At 34.6% G+C, this 19,267-nt stretch overlaps 1 protein-coding gene across 1 annotated transcript; it reads right to left on the reverse strand.

The window, feature by feature from the left end:
• Positions 1 to 11,797: 11,797 nt before the first annotated feature.
• Positions 11,798 to 18,942, reverse strand: LOC120137996 (protein CROWDED NUCLEI 1-like). Its single transcript, XM_039153619.1, has 8 exons — positions 18,413 to 18,942; positions 17,100 to 17,309; positions 16,578 to 16,831; positions 16,144 to 16,414; positions 15,983 to 16,066; positions 13,268 to 15,342; positions 12,911 to 13,025; positions 11,798 to 12,376 (listed from the first exon to the last, which is right to left on the reverse strand). Exons 1-8 carry the CDS (start codon positions 18,623 to 18,625, stop codon positions 12,113 to 12,115), a joined length of 3,486 nt encoding a protein of 1,161 aa, XP_039009550.1. The 5' UTR covers positions 18,626 to 18,942; the 3' UTR covers positions 11,798 to 12,112.
• Positions 18,943 to 19,267: the final 325 nt, after the last annotated feature.

Genomic DNA, 19,267 nt, shown 5'->3' on the forward strand with positions numbered 1-19,267 from the left:
ACTTAGGGTGACCACTCAGTGATGTAGTATGAGCGAGAGTTTCTCAGGCTCAATAAGTATGATGCAAAATTGATTTCGACTGAGGAGCATCAATATTACCTGTTCAGAAAGGGCCTTTGCGATTATATATTATCACATCTTGCAATCGATCCTCATATAGTCTTCTCCCAACTGACCCACCAGGTGAAGGTAGTTGAGAGAGAGCTTTGGATAGGCAGGATAGCCAGTCTAGTGAGACTTCGGGTAGATCAGGAGAGCTTATAATCCATCAAGGCAATCTCAAACTCCATCTAAGAGGGCCAGAGATAGTCAGGGTTCGTCGAGACCCCCAACGACACATACGAAGAGGATTGGGCAGAGTTTAGATAAAGGGGTAGATCTGAGCTGGGGAAACCTTTAGCGCTTGATTCAAGAGTTAGTACCTGCGTCTCACCCGAAAGTTTCACTCGTCCTGTTTGTATGCAATATGGGAAGAGGCACATAGTGACTTGTTACAAGGTTTTGAGGGGTTGTTATAGTTTCGATTCTTTGGGTCACTCTGTTCGTGATTGTTCAAGAGTTTATAAAGCGACTCTGGCTCCTACTCAGAGATCCACATTATCATTGCAAAGATCAAGGACTAGCCAAGGGTGGTAGTACTGCATCGTGACAGTAGAGTCGTGGGATAGCTAGACCAATGTTTGTGTAGAGCCTAGAGTAACCTCCAGACAGTATGCAATATGAGCCCGAGAGGAGGGTCATATGACAGATATGATATCAGGTATATTTACCGTTATTGTTTTCCAGTTACTGCGTTAATAGACCTCGGTTCCACCCATTCTACATCTACTCCAACCTAGTTCAAGAAATAGAAATTCCAGCAGAGAGTTTAGAGATGGGTGTTCGAGTCTCAAGCCCCCCTAGGGTTAAAGGTCCTGGTGGAAAAAAATTTCAGACAATGCACAATAAGGATTCATGATCAGAATTTTCCAGTGGACTTGATAGAGTTACCCTTCAGGGTGTTCGACTTGATCTTGGGGATGGATTGACTAATCGAGAACAATGTCAGTTTAAGGTACAAAGTCATCAGCTTACACTCAAGATAATCGATAGAACTAGGTTAGTAATGACTAGTGAGAGATCTCATCAGACGACGACGATAATATTAGTTTTGAAAGCCCAAAAGATAATCGACTGTGGGTGTGAGGCCTTCTTGGCTCATATGGTCGACACTTGAATTTTAGCACCTACACTCAAGGATATCTTCATTGATCACAAGAGGCTCAAGTATCTTTTCACTCAGAATAAGTTGAACCTTAAACAATGCAAATAGGTTGAATTACATAAGGACTATGATTGTGTAATATATTATCATCCAGAAAAGGCGAATGTGGTGGCAGATGCCTTGAGCAGGAAATCAATGATCTAGTTGCGAGCTATCCTAACACGTTTGAGTTTGTCCAGTGATGTTGGATTACTAGATGAGCTATGAGTCGAGCCAGAGTTGGTAGGAGAAGTCAAAAGGCTATAGAGTTTAGATGATCGGTTGAGAGCTCAGATCGAGTAGGTTCAACAGAGTGATGCCCCAGGTTTTGAGCTTTGTGATAGAGATGTGTTATACTTTAGAGATCGAATGTACGTACCAACAAACATTCAGTTGCATAGTAAGATTTTCCATAAAGCACACTGCAGTCTACTCTTCATATCAGAAACTCTACTGATTGTTCTATTGGTCGGGCATGATCAGAGAAGTGTCTGATTTTTAACGAGATGCCTAGCGTGTCAACATGTTAAAGCAGAACACCAGGTTCCCTCAGGTTTACTTCAGCCCATTCAAATTCCTCAGTTGAAATGGGACAGGGTGACCATGGACTTTGTGACCAGGTTACCATTGACCAGACAGAGACATGATGTCGTTTAGGTCATAGTGGACCACCTAACCAAATCAGCTCACTTCTTCCCAGTTAGGATTGACTATACCTTAGAGAGGTTATCTCAGTTGTACATCCATGAGATATTGATATTACACGGGGTGCCGACCTCCATCATATCAGACATATATCCTTGATTCATCTCTCGCTTCTTGGAAGCCATCTATAAATCCTTAGGCACTAAATTACACTTCAGTACAACTTTTCATCCTTAGGCAAATGGCCAATCATAGCTATTTATCCAAATTCTTGAGGATATGCTCAGGTGTACTATCATTGATCTAGAGGGTAGTTGGAGGACCACTTACCATTAGTGGAATTTGCCTACAACAAAAGTTTTAAGTCGAGCATCCAGATAGATCTGTATAAGGACTTGTATAGGCACAAGTGTAGGACTCCACTATGTTGGACAAAGCTCAGTAAGGGTAAAATAGTGGGCCCTGACTTGATTAGGGAGACGGAGGAAAAATTAAGGGTGATTTAGAGTTGACTAAATGAAGCTTCAGACAGACAGAGGTCTTACATAGATTTGAATTGTGAGGACATCGAGTTCGCAGTTGGGGATAAGGTATTCCTCAATGTTTCCTCTTGGAAGAAGGTGCTTCACTTCTGGAGTAAGGGAAAGTTGACTCTGTGTTTCATAGGACCTTATGAGGTGCTTGAGAGAATCGGACCAGTGGCTTACAGGCTAGCCTTACCACCAAAGTTGGATTGTATTCACAATGTGTTCTATGTATCTATGCTTAGAAGACACCGCTTTGATCCTTCGTACTTCATACTATTAGAGAAAATTGAGGTCAACTCAAACATGACCTATTCATAAGAACCAGTCAGAATTTTGGCAAGAGAAATAAAGAAGTTAAGCAACTAGAGGATTCCTTTAATGAATGTGCTATGGAGGAACCATGGTGTCGAGGAAGCAACTTGGGAAATAGAGGAAGATATGTAGCTCCAGTATCCTCACCTCTTCTACTCAGGTAAAATTTTGAGGAAAATTTTTCTTATTAGGAGGGGAGAGTTATAATGCCTCGTGTTCCAAGTTAAGAGGTTTGGGCTAACCCGAGTTGGGCCTTAAATTTATTTCCTTAGTTATTGTCAGCAGATATTCCAGTGTAATAGACCAGACTAGTAGTGACTATCAGAGTATGCCTTGAGTCTTCGTTAGAGGGCATGTACTATTTATGGACCCTTTTTGTATATTCAATCGTAACTTTGATTTGTACTAGTACTGTATTTATTTTGGATATATTTTGGGAGCTCCCCAATATTTGTAAACTCAAATTATTGCTATGGTTTGTTTTAATTTCATTGATGGATTATTTCAGTAGATTAAAAACAATTTTTAATGAAAAAAATTTGGGTCACTATTTCGGTTGTCCCGTGTGACATTATAATCCATGAATATTTGGGTCAAACTGAATTAGGGTATTACAATGTGGACATTTATTGAAGAGCCAACAGATTCTTCAAAATGATTTTTCATGAGCCGCATGTTCCCTGGGCAATTTGATAATTAGGCCATCACATGCTAAGATAAATTATGAATAAATTACTTTTCTAGAACGAATTCAGGGGGATATATGTGGACCTATACATCCCCTATGTAGACCATTTAGGTACTTTATGGTTTTAATCGATGCATCGACTATATGGTCCCATGTATTTTTGTTATCAACTCGCAATTTGGCATTTGTGAGGTTACTTGCTCAATTGATTTGATTGTGAGCCCATTTTCTAGATTTTCCTATTAAGACAATTCATCTTGACAATGTTGGAGAATTTACATCTCAGTCTTGTAATGACTATTGCATGTCCATTGGAATAAGTGTTGGACATTTTGTAACTCATGTTCGTACACATAATGGTCTAGCAAAATCTTTAATTAGGTAACTTTAATTGATAGCAAGATCATTACTCATGAAGTCTAAACTCCCAATCACTGCTTGAGGGCATACAACTTTACATGTACCAGCATTAATTCACGTCAGACCAACAAGTTGTCATAAAATCTCCCCATTACAAATGGTTCATGGTCAGGAACCAAATATATCCCATTTAAGAACTTTTGGATGTGTCGTATATGTTCCAATTTCTCCACCACACATAACTAAGATGAGTCCTCAAAGAAGGTTGGGTATATATGTTGGATTTGAATCCCCATCAACAATTAAATATCTAGAACCATCTACTAGGGATTTATGTATTGCTCGTTTTACGGATTTTCATTTTGACGAGTCAGTTTTTTCAACATTAGGGGAGAGATCAAACAACTGGTAAAGGAAACTAGTTGGAAATAATTATCATTGTCTCATCTTAATCCTTGTACTAAGAAATGTGAATTAGAAGTTCAAAAGGTTATTCATTTACAAAGTTTAGCTAATAAATTGCCAGACTCATTTACTGACCCAAAGAGAGTGACTAAGTCACATATACTAGGTTTGAATGCTCCAATAAAACTTGACGCCTTAGAATGATAAATTCTAGTTTCTAATGGGTCTAATGCACGCCTGGTGGTAGACCAATTGGTTCCAAAAATAAGAATCCTCGAAAAAAAAAGAACACAGAATAATAATGGTCAAATCGAGAAAATAATGGTTTTACCAAGATCTCCAAAAGAAAATTTAGACATGACTAGGAAAATAGTTTCAGAAGAAACTCAAGTACCTGAAAATGAAGAGATCTCTATTGATTATGTCATGATCGGTATTAAATGGAAGCGAAATTAAATCGATATCGATTATGTTTTGCATTCAATATAGCACTAGATGTTATGAATGAAAAAATGATCATGAACCAAAATCAAATGAGGAATGTAGACAAAAAGATTATCGGCAAAAATGGAAAGAAACAATTGAAGCTGAATTAAAATCACTAGCGAAAAAGATAAGTGTTTGGACTAGTAATTTGTACACCTGCAGGTGTGAAACCAGTGGGATAAAAATGGGTATTTGTGCGTAAAAAATAAAAAAGGAGAAATTATGAGATATAAAACATGTTTGGTTGCATAAGGATTCTCACAAAGACCTGGAATTGATTATGACGATGCATATTCACCTATGGTGGATGCAACCACATTTAGATTTCTAATAAGTTTGGCTATAAGAGAAGGGCTTGATTTATGCCTATTGGATATAGTAATAGCTTATTTGTATGGCCCACTGGATACTAACATTTACATGAAACTTCCTGAGGAATTTAAACTGTCAGAAGCAGTGAATTCCAGTTCTTGAGAAAATTATTCAATCAAATTGAATAAATCCCTTTATGGACTGAAATAATCTGGAAACATGTGGTATAATCACCTAAGCGAGTTTTTGTTAAAAGAATGTTATAAGAATGATCCAATTTACCCATGCATTTTTATTAAGAAGTCTAGAACTAGATACGTTATTATTGTAGTATATGTTGATGATTTAAATATCATTGGAACTCCTGAAGAGATTCAAACTACAATTGATTATTTGAAGAAAGAATTCGTGATGAAAGACCTTGGAAAAATGAAATTTTTTTTGCGGTTAAAAATTGAACACCTAAAAATAGAATCCTTGTGCATCAATCAACGTATATAGAAAAGGTGTTAGAGCGATTTTATATGGATAAGGCATATCCACTAACTACCCCAATGGTTGTAAGAGCACTTGAACCGAGTAAAGATCATTTCCATCCTCGGGAAGTTGATGAAGTTTTTCTTGGTTCTGAAGTATTATACCTCAGTGCAATTAGGGCATTGATGTATCTTTCTAGTCATACCCGACCTGATATATCATTTTCTGTAAATTTGCTAGCAAGATTTAGCTCATGCCCAAGTCGAAGACATTGGATTGGAGTAAAGCAAGTATGTAGTTATCTCCAAGGCACAAAAGATATAAGTCTATTTTTCCATAATAAATCCAAAACAAAGTTGATTGGTTTTGCATAAGCATGATTTATGTCAGATCCTCATAATGGTAAATCACAGATTGGATATGTTTTTACATATGGTGGTACAACAATCTCTTGATGCTCCATGAAGCAAACGATTGCAACAACATCTTCTAATTATGCAGAAATCTTAGTAATCCATGAAGCTAGTCGTGAATGTGTATGGTTAAGATCTATGATTTAGCACATACAAAATAACTGTGGTTTATCATCTGGAAAAGAAGTTGCAACTGTCTTGTTTGAAGATAATATAACATGCATTGAACAACTCAATAGTGGGTACATTAAAGGTGATAGAACAAAACACATTGCACCTAAATTCTTCTTCACTCATGACCTTGAGAAAGATAAAGGTTAATCAGATAAGATCAAGTGAGAATTTGGTAGATTTATTCACTAAGGCACTTCCTACATCTTTGTTTCAAAAGTTATTACACTACATTGGAATATGTCACCTGAGAGATCTCAAATGATCTAGCCATTAGGAGGAGTAAATATGGGTTGTACTTTTTTTCCCTAAACCTTGGTTTTATCCCACTGATTTTCCAAGTAAGGTTTTTAATGAGGCAACATGTCAAGTGTATAATTATGTACTCTTTTTTTCACTAGGTTTTTGTCCCATTGGATTTTTCCTAGTAAAGTTTTAACAAGGCACAATTTGATAATAGGCATCCAAGGGGGAGTGTTATGAACAGGGATGTTAAAAAATAACCGATTCAGTTGACCCAACCCGTCGAATCGCCGACTCGGTTAAAAATATCGGGTATTTATATTGAAAATACCCAATTTTTTGGACTGGGTACTTAACCCGCTAAATTTTTTGGGTTTCCGGGTTGGGCTCGGTCCACAAAATGATGCTTAATCGGGTACCCACCTACCCGATACCCGATTTATTATATATATATATATTATTTTTATTTTATATTAAATTTTTATTTGTAATTTTCAAATAATTTCAATTTAACATTCAAAATTCTTAATTTCTTAAATTTTACTACCATAACATTCTAAATTTTTAATTTCTTAAACTATTTCATTTTAATATTCTAAATTATTATTTAAATTTTAAATTTTAAATTCAAAACACTTGAAATTTAATTATATTTTGTATTTTATTATTTAATAAATTTTGTTTCAATTATGTAATTTGAAATTTTAAACTTTATGGGTGAATTATATATTATAGAACTTAAATTTTAAATTTTAGAATTTCTATATATATATATATATATATATATATATATATATATATATATATATATTTTAAAAAATAATGCAATTTAAAGGAAAAATTATGAATCGGATACTCATGACCCGAAAATACGGGTACCCGGGTTTTACGGGTACCCGAATGTAATGGGTCTGGACATGGGTTGGCTTTTGATACCCGAAAATTTCGGGTACTCGATTTTGAACACCTCTAATTATGAATATATTATGTGGATGTCATTATTACCCCTATTAGTTAATATGATTTTTAGCATTCTTCAATTATTTGAGAAGATGAATTGCCAAATGACTTAACTCTTCACATGTATCATAATTATGAGAGAGCATTCCTCACCATTATATATATAGGGTTCATGTACTCATCAAAAAAAGAAATATATATATATATATATTCTCTCTCATATCTCTCCTTTATTTTAAAATACATAGTTTGTAGACATAATTATAATGATTCACTCTAATATATTCAATAAAAGAGACACAAATCCTCAATCTACTTATACATGTTGGTTGTAGGCGTGCTTTCGCACAATATTATCCTAATCATTTGTTTTCTTTATGTAATACTTACTCTAAGGATAAGTCTGTTACATTCGACTAGCACCACTAACGACAAGCATCATTAATTTAATTTATAAAAATTTAAAATTCTAAAGGACTCAACATATAATTATAAATTAGTTAAAAAATTGAAGATAAATTATTTAAAATAAATGGTAAATTATACTAGTGACACCTAACTATTGCCCCTTTTAATTTTGACCACTATTTTTGATTTTTTTCAATCAGGTCACTTAACTATTTAAATGCATTCCATTGAGCCACTTGTTAATATTTAACATAGAAGCTGATGTGGCAGTTAAAATATTTGATATAATTACACATTTGATCACTTTACTTATATATTTTATCAATTTGGTCCTAATTTCAATAAATTAAAATAAACTTAACTCTTAAATCAAATGGTGTCATATGTCACTGGTTCCAAGTGCAATGACATGTGTCACCATCCGATTGGATGATTAAATTTATTTTTAATTTAATATATTTTTCTCACCAACCAGTGAAGGGAAGAAAATTTTAGGCGCATAAATGATACCTAGGGGAATCAAACATAAGGTTCCTAGGTTGAAGAAGCAATGCTCAACCATTGAGCCAAAGTAGTAAATTGGTTCAAATTTGACTGCATATATTATTTATGTTGTATATTAGTGTAAACTTAAATTCTTAATATTTTATATATCTTAACGTAAATTCACATATTAAATTAATTTTACATCTTAACATTATAAATATATTTTATTTTTATATTAACTTATTAAATACATTTTATTCTTGTATTAACCTTAAAATATATTTTATTCTTATTTTAATTTAAAAATATATCTTAGTGTTTATCTTAACTTAAAAAATATATTTTATTCTTATCTTAACTTATTACATAAATTATATTCTTAACTTAAATTATTAAGTATATTATATTCTTACCTTAAATTATTAAATATAATTAATTCTTATTTTAACTTAAAACATATCTTTTATTTTTATCTTAACTTAAAAATATATTTTTATTTTAACTACATAAATATATTTTTTTTTGTCTTAACTACAAAAAATATATTATATTTTTATCTTAAATTTAAAATATTATTATAATAAAGTATAAATATTTAAGTTAAGATAAGAATAAATTATATTTTTAATTTAAGATAAGATTAAAATTTATTTTTAAAATTAAAATAAGAATAAAATATATTTAATAACTTAAGATAAAAAAAATATTGTTTAATAAATTTAATATGTGAATTTAAGTTAAAATATATAAAATATTAAGAATTTAAGTTTACACTAATATAAAACATATATAATACATGTAGTTAAGTTTGAAATAAGTAACTACTTTAGCTCAAAAGTTGAGTCTTGCTTCTTCAACCCAGGAACCTCAGGTTTAATTTCCTTGGGTATCATTTAAGCACCCAAAATTTTCTTTCATCTAGAGGGTGACATGTGTTACTCTCTGATTGATGATAAAATATATTAAATTGAAAATAAATTAAAATAAATTTAATTATCTAATCAGATTTTGACACATGTCATTACACATGGCATAATTTGATTTGAGGTAAAGTTTATTTTAATTTATTAAAAATATGACCAAATTGATAGAATATATAAGTAATAATGACCAAATGTGTAATTATACCAAATATTTTAATTGCTAGATCAGTTTTCCGTTAAATACTAATGGTCAGTGGCTTAATTGAATGCATTTAAATAGTTGAGTGACCTGATTGAAAAAATTTCAAAAATGATGGTCAATGAAAAAGGGCAATAGTTAGGTGGTTAGTGATATAGTTTATCCTTTATTTTAAATAATTTATCTTTACATTTTTAATTAATTTATAATTATGCATTAAGCACTTTAAAATTTTATATTTTTATAAATTAAATTAATAGTGCTCGTCGATCGTTGTAGAATTTTTCTTATTCTAATTATTTTCTCCATTCAATGATAGACACTTTAAACATAACTTATAAAACTTTCAATTGGACGGTTACAATATTTCTCAATAAACTAACTAATATTTGTTTCGATCATTATAAAATTCTCTCAAATAATACAATAAAAATCTTCAAAAAAATTATATCTAATTCAAATTTTAAGTTTAATTATTGCGGAAGCCATACCATTATTTTTAAGTAACATAATAAAATATATGAATATGCCAAAATCTCTTAGTTTTAATCATCTTAATTATTTCAAATATAGAGGTAATTTGTAGGATTTGGGGCACGTTGAAGATAATAAATCGAAATTCTCTTTTTCAAATATCTATAAATCTTTTGATATTTTATTACTAACAACATGTTTAAACTCGAAATCTTCAACAAATACATTCTCAATGATGATACTTGATGCTGAAAAGAAGATAAAATCAAGTCTCATGACACGGGATTGTAATTCCAGCACATGGGCTGAGCCAGTGGGAGTTGAAGGCGAAAACTTTGTGTGAGCCAAAGTCAAAACAACTAATTCTGGAACTGAATCTGATATGGTCTCCATCCCTGACACACACACACACACACACACAATATTTGCTTCCATTTTCAGTGGTTTATAAGCAAACAACTGAGCAGCTAAAAAGTGAAGAAGAGAATGAACAATAGCAAATACTGTTTGAGAATGTTAACGGCTGGTTTGGAACTCGGACATATTGAGGTCCCTGTAGAAGTATCTTTTCTCTATTATTTGAATTCATGATCCTGGACTTTCACTTATGCTTTCACCTCTTTTTCTCTTTCCAACAGACACGTGCTCAAAGTTAATATCCAGTGCGCAAGCGGAGGGTGAAGAAACTTCTCCGGAAAATTGAAGGTTTTTTAGACATTTTTCTACTCTTGCATGTATGTGTATTACTGGTTTGCTGAGATTTACTATGGTTTCTGGATTTAGGGGTCTTTTCAGTTCACATAGATGATGAACACCAAGTGGTTAAGGTAACTGGAAATGTTGATCCAACAAAGTTAATTAAGAGGTTGATCAAATCTGGAAAGCATGCGGAGTTTTGGTCCCCAAATAAACACCTCCAACTCATAAAAGGTGACACCGACAACACGGATCAAATGCAATATCTAAGGATTAATTGGATTGGTGTTCCGCAAACCGGCAAATATGTTGGCTATAATATCGGCCATAACCCCTTGAAAGGAGAGGCCGATTGGAGTTTTGTAGATGAAGCAAACTTGCGGAGGATGCAAGAGGAAGGAATTCAAGGAAACACATTTGCCAAGAATGGATATGTGATATCTATGTTGGAGACTGCAGGCTTTGGAGGCAATAATGGTGCTGGTCTCATCAACTTACAACCTCATGAGTCCGGTGCAGCTGGTTTTGTCGGTTTACAATCACACGAATTTGGTATGTTTCGTGAGGTTCCATCAACCTTGACTGCTAATGACTATAATCATCCAAATCTATCATCAATGATTGAAACCAGCTTCCACAATAATCCATCTGCACATATGAACACTTTCATTCAGGACAGGCATAGCAATAACTCTATGAATACGAATGTTGAGTTACGATAGCAAGTACATGCATACCAATATATGAGGTCTCCTGTCATTCCTAGTCATCCATTATTAGTGGCTGAAAGGAGTGAGGCAGTAAATGGAAAATTAGGATTTACTGGTTGAAAAAAAAAACGAACTGTGATATGTTAATTCACATTCATGACTTTTTAATCAACTATTTTCTATAGTTGATGGGCATGGAATGCAAGGCGGTAGCCAAATTTAATCCAAAGTAACTTACATTTTCAGTTTCATAATTCATCTCTCCCCAAAAGCATTATAATAAAGAGTTTATCAGCTAAATTCGGTGAGGTTGCTCCGAATGCGTGGGCTTATCCCATGTTAGATGCCACGTCTTAGAATGGTTAAGAGTTTAATCCCACATCGAAGAAGAAAACAATCTTGAAATTTATAAGCGATGATGCTGTAAATTTTATATTACAAATTTTTTATGAAGAGGATAATGATCTCGTGACATTATGTGTCGCATACTAAACTGGTGCAAAGTTCTCTTAGAACCACTTAAAAGCTTGTTTATTGCTTAGAACCAGACAAGCTGAGTCGCGAATAGCTGAGTTGAAAATTAATGATCGTCATCAAGCTTTCTACAATCCAGGCATGAATGTCGAATATCTCGACAGCTAAACAAGACTAATTAAGACGACAGAATTCGGACCATAATTCCAGTCAATATGAAAAACACACGTACTATTTGGTACAAACAATATGGTTGAAGAAGCCAATCGTTGCTACATCATCAAATCATCTAGCCCTACTACAAAAGAAATACAAGAAACTAGAAAAAAAGTGAAGAAAACCCAATCTCCCTCCTGAATAAATTGTTTTCCTGATTATGACACACATAAATTGTTAATACACACTACTAGAAAACGCGTTCCTACCAGCAAACCTAAACAGCTGATAACAATCAAGGGTCTTCCTGATATTTGCCAACCTCGGGAATATGGTTCACTTCATTACGTCGTGAAAAAATTCCAAAGCTTCTTTCCTATAGAGGCTTCACCAGGATGCTCGAGATCATCTTCTTCGTTTTCATCATCGTAGTCCGCACCCTCATCATTGTGCCCTTCACCATGCGACACACTCCTGTAGTCATTTCCATCAGCATACTCACCAACCTGTTCGGGTGTGCCATTCACCTCTTCACTTAATGCGGTATTCACATCCATGGTTTTGGTTGCGCCCACATGATCATCCTTAGCATCCACAGCTGTTTTATGCTGCCACATAAAATTATATTAAACCAGACCAATTAATATTATGAACTGATATATATATATATATATAGTCGAGCCATGGTGTGAAGTGTACGCAGTTGATAATAGGAATTCAAATTGCAAAATTTCAATCATTCCCCTCATTCTAGTAAAATACTTGTGAATTTTTTTCCATTTTCTGTTTCACAGTAGGACAATAACAATTAATGAAACTCCTCCCTTATCTTCTCCGATGCACAAGTGAAATAGCGACCAGCTTGTTATGTGGGGAATTGTTTCAGTTCAAATAATAGTAATTCTTTAGGTACTGGTCAAATTGATTTTCTGGTTCTTTTTTATGTTTTTTTTTCATCCTATAATAAAGCGCTGCTATAAATTGCATGCATAACATACTCAACCATGTAGAGAACTGCCACGTGTCAAAACATTCTAAAAAGTCGCAACTGACCATTTAAATAGCAAAATTTGCTTATTCTATTTCTTAAGATGTAGGTTTATCATACATGGTACAAGAAAACAAAGTTTGAAGACCCTTACCTGCTGCAGAAAGCCTGCTCCACCATTCTCGCTTGCATCTCCATTTTCACTCACAGACATGGGAGCTTTGGGACTGTTAACTTGACCTGCTGCATCTTTAGAGACTCTGACCCCGCTGCATTAAGCACAATTTTCAAATAGTTGATACACAAGGGCATAAATGATTAACTTAATTATGATAAGCCACATTAATAAACAGCAAATAAGCAAAAACACATTGTAACTTAACCAAAAATTTGAACAAAAGGTTCTTGCTTCAGTGCATTAAAGGGAAACCATCAAACTACATTAACATAATGAATGTGCATGCATATCATGTTGCAGATGATAAAATATAGAATCTTAATGGTAGCTTACGTTTTGGGCCGTCGAAGATTATATCTTTTCTCGCCAGGTATAGGCATCGCCAGAACAACTTTCTGTTGCCTCTTTCTTCGCTGGCCTCCCACAACACTATCAGACTGTCCTTCACTGTCATTACCACCTTGCTCAGTGTCTTCTGTTTGAGATGTTTGAGCACGAGTTCGCTTCCGTGTATTTCTAGATGCCCCCCCATCGACGAGACCAGATTCACCCCTGCTTTCAGTATTGGCATGACCAGAATTATTCTCATTTGATTCTAAAGTTTTTCCAAGAATAGCTTCAGCATCTTTTACAACTGCCTTCACAGAGCGTGTTCTTTTAGCTGCAGCCCTGCCTCTCTTGCGAACCTGCTTTCCACGATTTAAATCAGAAGTTTGAGAATCTCCAAGCACTTCCACTTCTTTACTTTCCATGTTGCTCTGATTCTCAATTGAAAGGTCATGACCAACATCCACGTCTCTTCGGCTGGAGTTTAATTGAACCCCATGAATCTCCAAAGATGTGGCTGCAGCAGCAAAAGATAGATCTGGCTCATGTTCAGTTTTCGACGTGCCTTCCAAATTATCCATTTGACCAGAGAGAGAGGCCTCTGTATTCAGTTTTGTTATAGCATGAGGCTCTGTGTCTTTACTGGGGGAGAATTTGAATATCTTTGAGGTGCATTTACGAAGCCATGACATTGTTCCATCAGAAACTGGAGAGCCTAAGCCTACAGGTGCAGACATCTCCTGCTGCCTCTCAGATGCAGCCAAATTTCCAACATTTCTACTGATATAATCATCTGTCAAAGTCGGAAGGGGAAAGACTTCCTCATTCTCTATTTCTTGTAGAGATTGTAGATCAGAGCGCATAAATTCAGACGTAATTTCACCACAATTCTTGCAACTCTTAAATTTCTCAACAAATGAAATAAATCGGTTTCTCTCCTTGATAAGTTGTTCTCTTTGTTCCTTCAATTTCTTGCTGAGATCCACCAGGTCATCAATGTCTTTCCGTATTTCAATTTGCTGCCCTTCCAGATGCATCTTATTAGCATTAACTTCTTGCCTTTCTTTTTCTATCTTGAGTCTTTCTTGCTTCAACTCTTCCATTTCTCTCCTAGCTACCTCTCTTATGTAGTTAATATTGTCTAGTTCTCTCTCTTTTTCTTCCTCAAATGATTTTTTTCTCTCTCCTAAATCCTTTTCCATCTCCTCAAGTCTATTTTGCATATCACTCTCAAGTTTTCCTTTCAGAAGCTCAAGGTCATGAAGCATTTGGCTTCTCTCACTTTCAGCTTTCTGAGCTATCGCTGCCTGCTCATGTTCCATGGTGGCAGAAAACGTTTCTTTGGCAACTTCAAGAGCTTCCAGCTCCCTTTTTATATAGTCATCAGTTACCTGCTTCTCGTTCTTTAACCTTTCCACTTCAGCTAGGTTTTCTTTTTCAAATTTTTCCTTCTGTTGGCTGATATTCTTCAGCTCTTTCTCAATTTGTGTTCTTTTCTCATCTAGCTCATCCCATTCTCTTTCAAAATTCTCCTTCTGCTGTTTCAAATCCTCAGTTTCCTTCAAAAGTAGTTCTTCTCGATGCCTGCATTTCTCTATTTCTTCCTTCAACTCTGATTGCAATCGAAGATACTCAGAACGCTCTTCTTCAGTTACCATAAGCCTATCCTTCTCCTCATGTATCTTCAGAAGTTGTTCTTCATTTTCCACCCTTATCTTCTCAACTTCAGCCTTAAGGCTCAAAAGTTCTTCCTTTTCAGCAACCAGCTGCTGCTTCTCAATTTCTAAATCCTTTTCCTGAGAGACAACGGTCTTCTCCCTTTCCTTGTGATTTTTCACTTTTAGTTCAAGTTCCTGTTCTTTCACTTTTAATTTCTCCAATTTATTATCTAATGCATGCTCTCGTTTAGAAACCTTATCTTGCATGTGTTTGACCTCAGCTTCCTTCTTCTCAACTTCAATCACCTTGCTTTTGAGATCTGCATCCACGGACTTCCTCTTTTCATCAATTTCCAGGTCAAATTCACGCTTCTTCTCATCCAGAATGGCATTATGTTCATCCATGAGCTTCTGAATCTCAGCCTGTCAATAAATACAAAATGAAAAGTGTCAAACACAAGATCCTAAATGACAACAAGCCCTCCAAGAAAACTATATATACAAGTAAAAAGGATAGAGAAACAAATTATGAACATAAACTACTAGAGGTCAGCATTTTCGGGTTCAACCAATTTAACGGACTGATCCAATCAAATTTGGTTCATTAGGTTTAGAAATTAATCAGTTTCAAATTTGGTTTATTCAATTAGTTTAGTTGGTTAATGGTTTTTAAAATTTATAGCCAAATAGACTGAATGTACCAAACTTTATAGTTTTTATCTTTTAATACAATCTATATAATATAAATGAAATATATTTAGAAAATAATTATGTATAAGATACCATAATTTTGTATTATAGTATAAATATTTTATTTTATAAATAATTAAAACTGGTAAAATAGAACAAATCAACTGACATAAGCTGGTTTCGGGGTTTTTTCAGTTAATCAACTTAATTTGGCTAGTTGTGTTGATTTTGCAAGTTAATTCGGTTTAATAGGTTTTCAGAGTTTTGAAGCCAAACCAACCGAATGCTCACCCCTAGAAATTACAAAAAAAGAGCTATAAGACTGTAACACGTTTTATTCAAAGAAACAAAAGCAAAACCTGCAAAATCTTACCTTCTCTCTAGCATTCAAATTTTCTTCGATGACAAGTAACTCCTCCTCCTTCATCTCTAACTTCTTCTTCACAGCATCCCATTCCTGCATCCAGATGATAATGATAAATAACATAATATTAATTTATACAAATAACTGCTCAAACATAAAATATAGCCTACCTTTTCTTTCAAAGTTAAATTTGTAAGCCTGCTGTTTATATCATCTTCTTTCTCCTTCAAAGTTTGGTTGGCGGCATCAATTTTCTTTTGTGTCACTTCAAGATCCTTCTCCTTTAGCTTAAAGAGTCTATCATTCTCATTTGCTCTCTCCTCTCTCTGGTTGACGTATCTTTGAGATTTGGCTAACCTCTCTTCTGCATCTTGCAATTTTTTCTCCCATTCCCACAAGTCCTCCCTTTGTTTGGAGAAAGTAGCCTCATGTTCTTCCCGCCTGATAATAATAACAATAATGATGATGAACTTTCAATGAAAAGTTAAGTGAAAACTTCAGGGGAACCAGAATACAAAGAGCATATATTCACTGATGGAGTTATAAACACAATTTCACAAGACCCCCCCCGGCGCAAAAAGAAAAAGGGTAGGTTGGAGCGTACTCTGAAATAAAGGAGAGGCGTTCCCTCCGAAGCATATTTTCACGGGACTCTAACTCCTGTGACTTCCTCTCAATCTCCGAAGTCTTTCTGCTTACCTCAGCAAGTTTTGCATCAGCTGCACGCAATTTTGTCTCCACATCCAAGGATTTCTCTTCAACACTAGCAATCAAAGCATTTGCTTCAGAAAGCTTCGAATCAGCAGTAAATTTTATTTCTGCATTTTCTGAACGCATGTTTCGTAAGGCTTTATCAAGCTGTAGCAAAAAACCATTATCAAACCATAAGCCCATATAAAACAACATGAAGAAATCAATAAGTGCACAAACATTAAGTCCCAAAAGTAAAGAATTAGATACATTTATCCAAATTATTGTGAATCATAAAGGTAACTCATTAAATTCGTCAAAAAGTATATTGCCTCCACTTTGTGATATAATGAGAAAAATATAAAGCAGAAGATAAAACCAGAACACTGAAATCAAAATCATTCAGGGGAAAGATTAAAGGATATAATATTCTCACATCAATCACACACTGTTTCTCCACGCCAAGGGCCTTCCTCAAATTCTCTTCACGCTTCTCAACATCACTTATTGCAATTAAATGAGCTGCTTGTTCCCGCTTGAGAGCATCCTTGATTTCCACCAGTGCTTGATTGAGTTCTTCATACTTGGACATCCACTCCTTTTTCTCAATCAAAAGCAGTCCCATGTTGTATTGGTATTCAAAAAGCTGGAAGAAGAATTAGATTATTCAAATGAGATTGTGCAACATAGAAAAAAAAGCATAAAACCATGAAATAGCATATACCAATCAAATTTAGCAGATAACTTTAGAATGCATAAACACACCAAAAACCTAAAACAACACAAAGGTTCAACCTTTTCCTGTCAATACAAATGAAGGAAAATGTAGCAATCCATTTTATACATGTTTGATTGTTGTGTGCACAGCATAATAAACAATCTAAAGCCATTCAATGTTCCCATTACAGTCCTTGGCAGTACAAACTTATCAACAATGACACTCTTGATAAATTGGTGACAAATATTGTGGACCAAATTTTAAATTAGACGTAAAAGACAAGAGAATAGCACGATGCTACTGGCACTTATAAATGTGAAATGAGATCACCCAGTACTTTAGTTAGAATAGGACACTTCTCTTTCAATCGTTCATATGATTAGCAATTTGAGGTTAATGTTTACCAAATTTCTAATATGAAAAGGACAAACTTCATAAGTCAACATACTACTCTTTAATGCTTGCATTAAATCAGTACTACATATTTCAATGGTTTTAATTTTGTGGTCTGCTCTCATGTATGACTAATGCTGGGTATTACACATCTAGCCTAACCAAATTCTATGATTTATTATGATTATTTAACTGCATACTGAACACAATCACAAATAACTAAATCATGATTACGTACGGTGGTTGGTTCCCTAAACCAAACACCAAAAACTAATTACGAGAATGGTGCACCCACATCAGCAAACCCCGCACTAAAGTCGAAATAATATCAAAATTTTGTTGCCACCCTAAAAAGACAAACTGACATAACAAATAAACTTCTTCATGCAGTAAATATAAAGGTTAGTTGCTCAGCTAAACACACCAAAATGAAGATTAAGTACGAAATCCAGACAGAAGTGTTTATCTAATCCAAATAACCTTACTAAAGCAATTCGACTTTAAACAAGTTATTCAGCAGCTAATTTTTAATCAACTCAATTTCTCAACTCAGCATGGCGATAAAAAAACTGTAACATACAAAAAATAGAGTACCTAAAAAATCAAATTACAAAATGCATATTATAACAAAAAGTAACCTCATTTTCAAGTCTTTGAACTTTCTCGGCAACCCCTTCGTCGTCCTCTAACCCTAGGGCGTTCCCATCAGGCGTGACGGGCTCAGCAAAAGCCGTTGCTTTCCTTTTCCCCACAGCAACCCCGTTGGAGTTAGGATCCGAACTTGACTCGTCCAGTTTCTTCCCTGGCGTCAACGACCAACCAGACCAAGCCTTCTTCTGCGGCGTTAACATTTAGCGAATTCCCAAATTCGTCCCTCAAATAAACTTAAAATTCAAGCAAAAGAACAGAAAAGAAACCCCTCCGAAAAAACCCTAATATCAGCAATTCCCTAATCTCATGAAAAGCCCTAATCTTTTCATGTGATTGTTGTCTGTTTCTCTACGCTCGAGAATCGTAAGAAGTCGGAAAAAGGGGAAAAACCTAAGGACCGGACTTGAAATGGAATCCCAAATTCCGGCGAAGAGTGGAGTTTGAAATCCGAGAATCGTCTCTAAACTGAATACTTTTTTCTTTTATCTTCTTCCAGCCCACCTCTTGAATTCACTTTGCGCGGATCACTCACGTTATTTCACTTCATTTTAATTAATGGGCCCGCTTACCATACCTAAATACCCATTTTACCCTTATATTATGCTTCTTGTTAGGGTATTTTGGGAAATAGCTGATGTTCTCAACGTGCGTATCTGAGGGTTTCTTTCCTCGATGACGGAAATGCCTATGGCAGGTAAGTGACGGTTTAGAGGTGGGCAGGCTGTAAAACAAGAGGGTGAAGAAGGGTTTTTAGGGAATATCAAATTTTCTTTTTAGGGAATAATGGAATATTATTATAAAAAATACTACTTGGTATGGAAATGCCACGGTGTATACTAGCT

The sequence above is a fragment of the Hibiscus syriacus genome, unplaced genomic scaffold (assembly GCF_006381635.1).
Source record: "Hibiscus syriacus cultivar Baekdansim isolate YM2019G1 unplaced genomic scaffold, ASM638163v2 tig00110677_pilon, whole genome shotgun sequence".
In the NCBI taxonomy this organism is placed as follows: Eukaryota; Viridiplantae; Streptophyta; class Magnoliopsida; order Malvales; family Malvaceae; genus Hibiscus; species Hibiscus syriacus.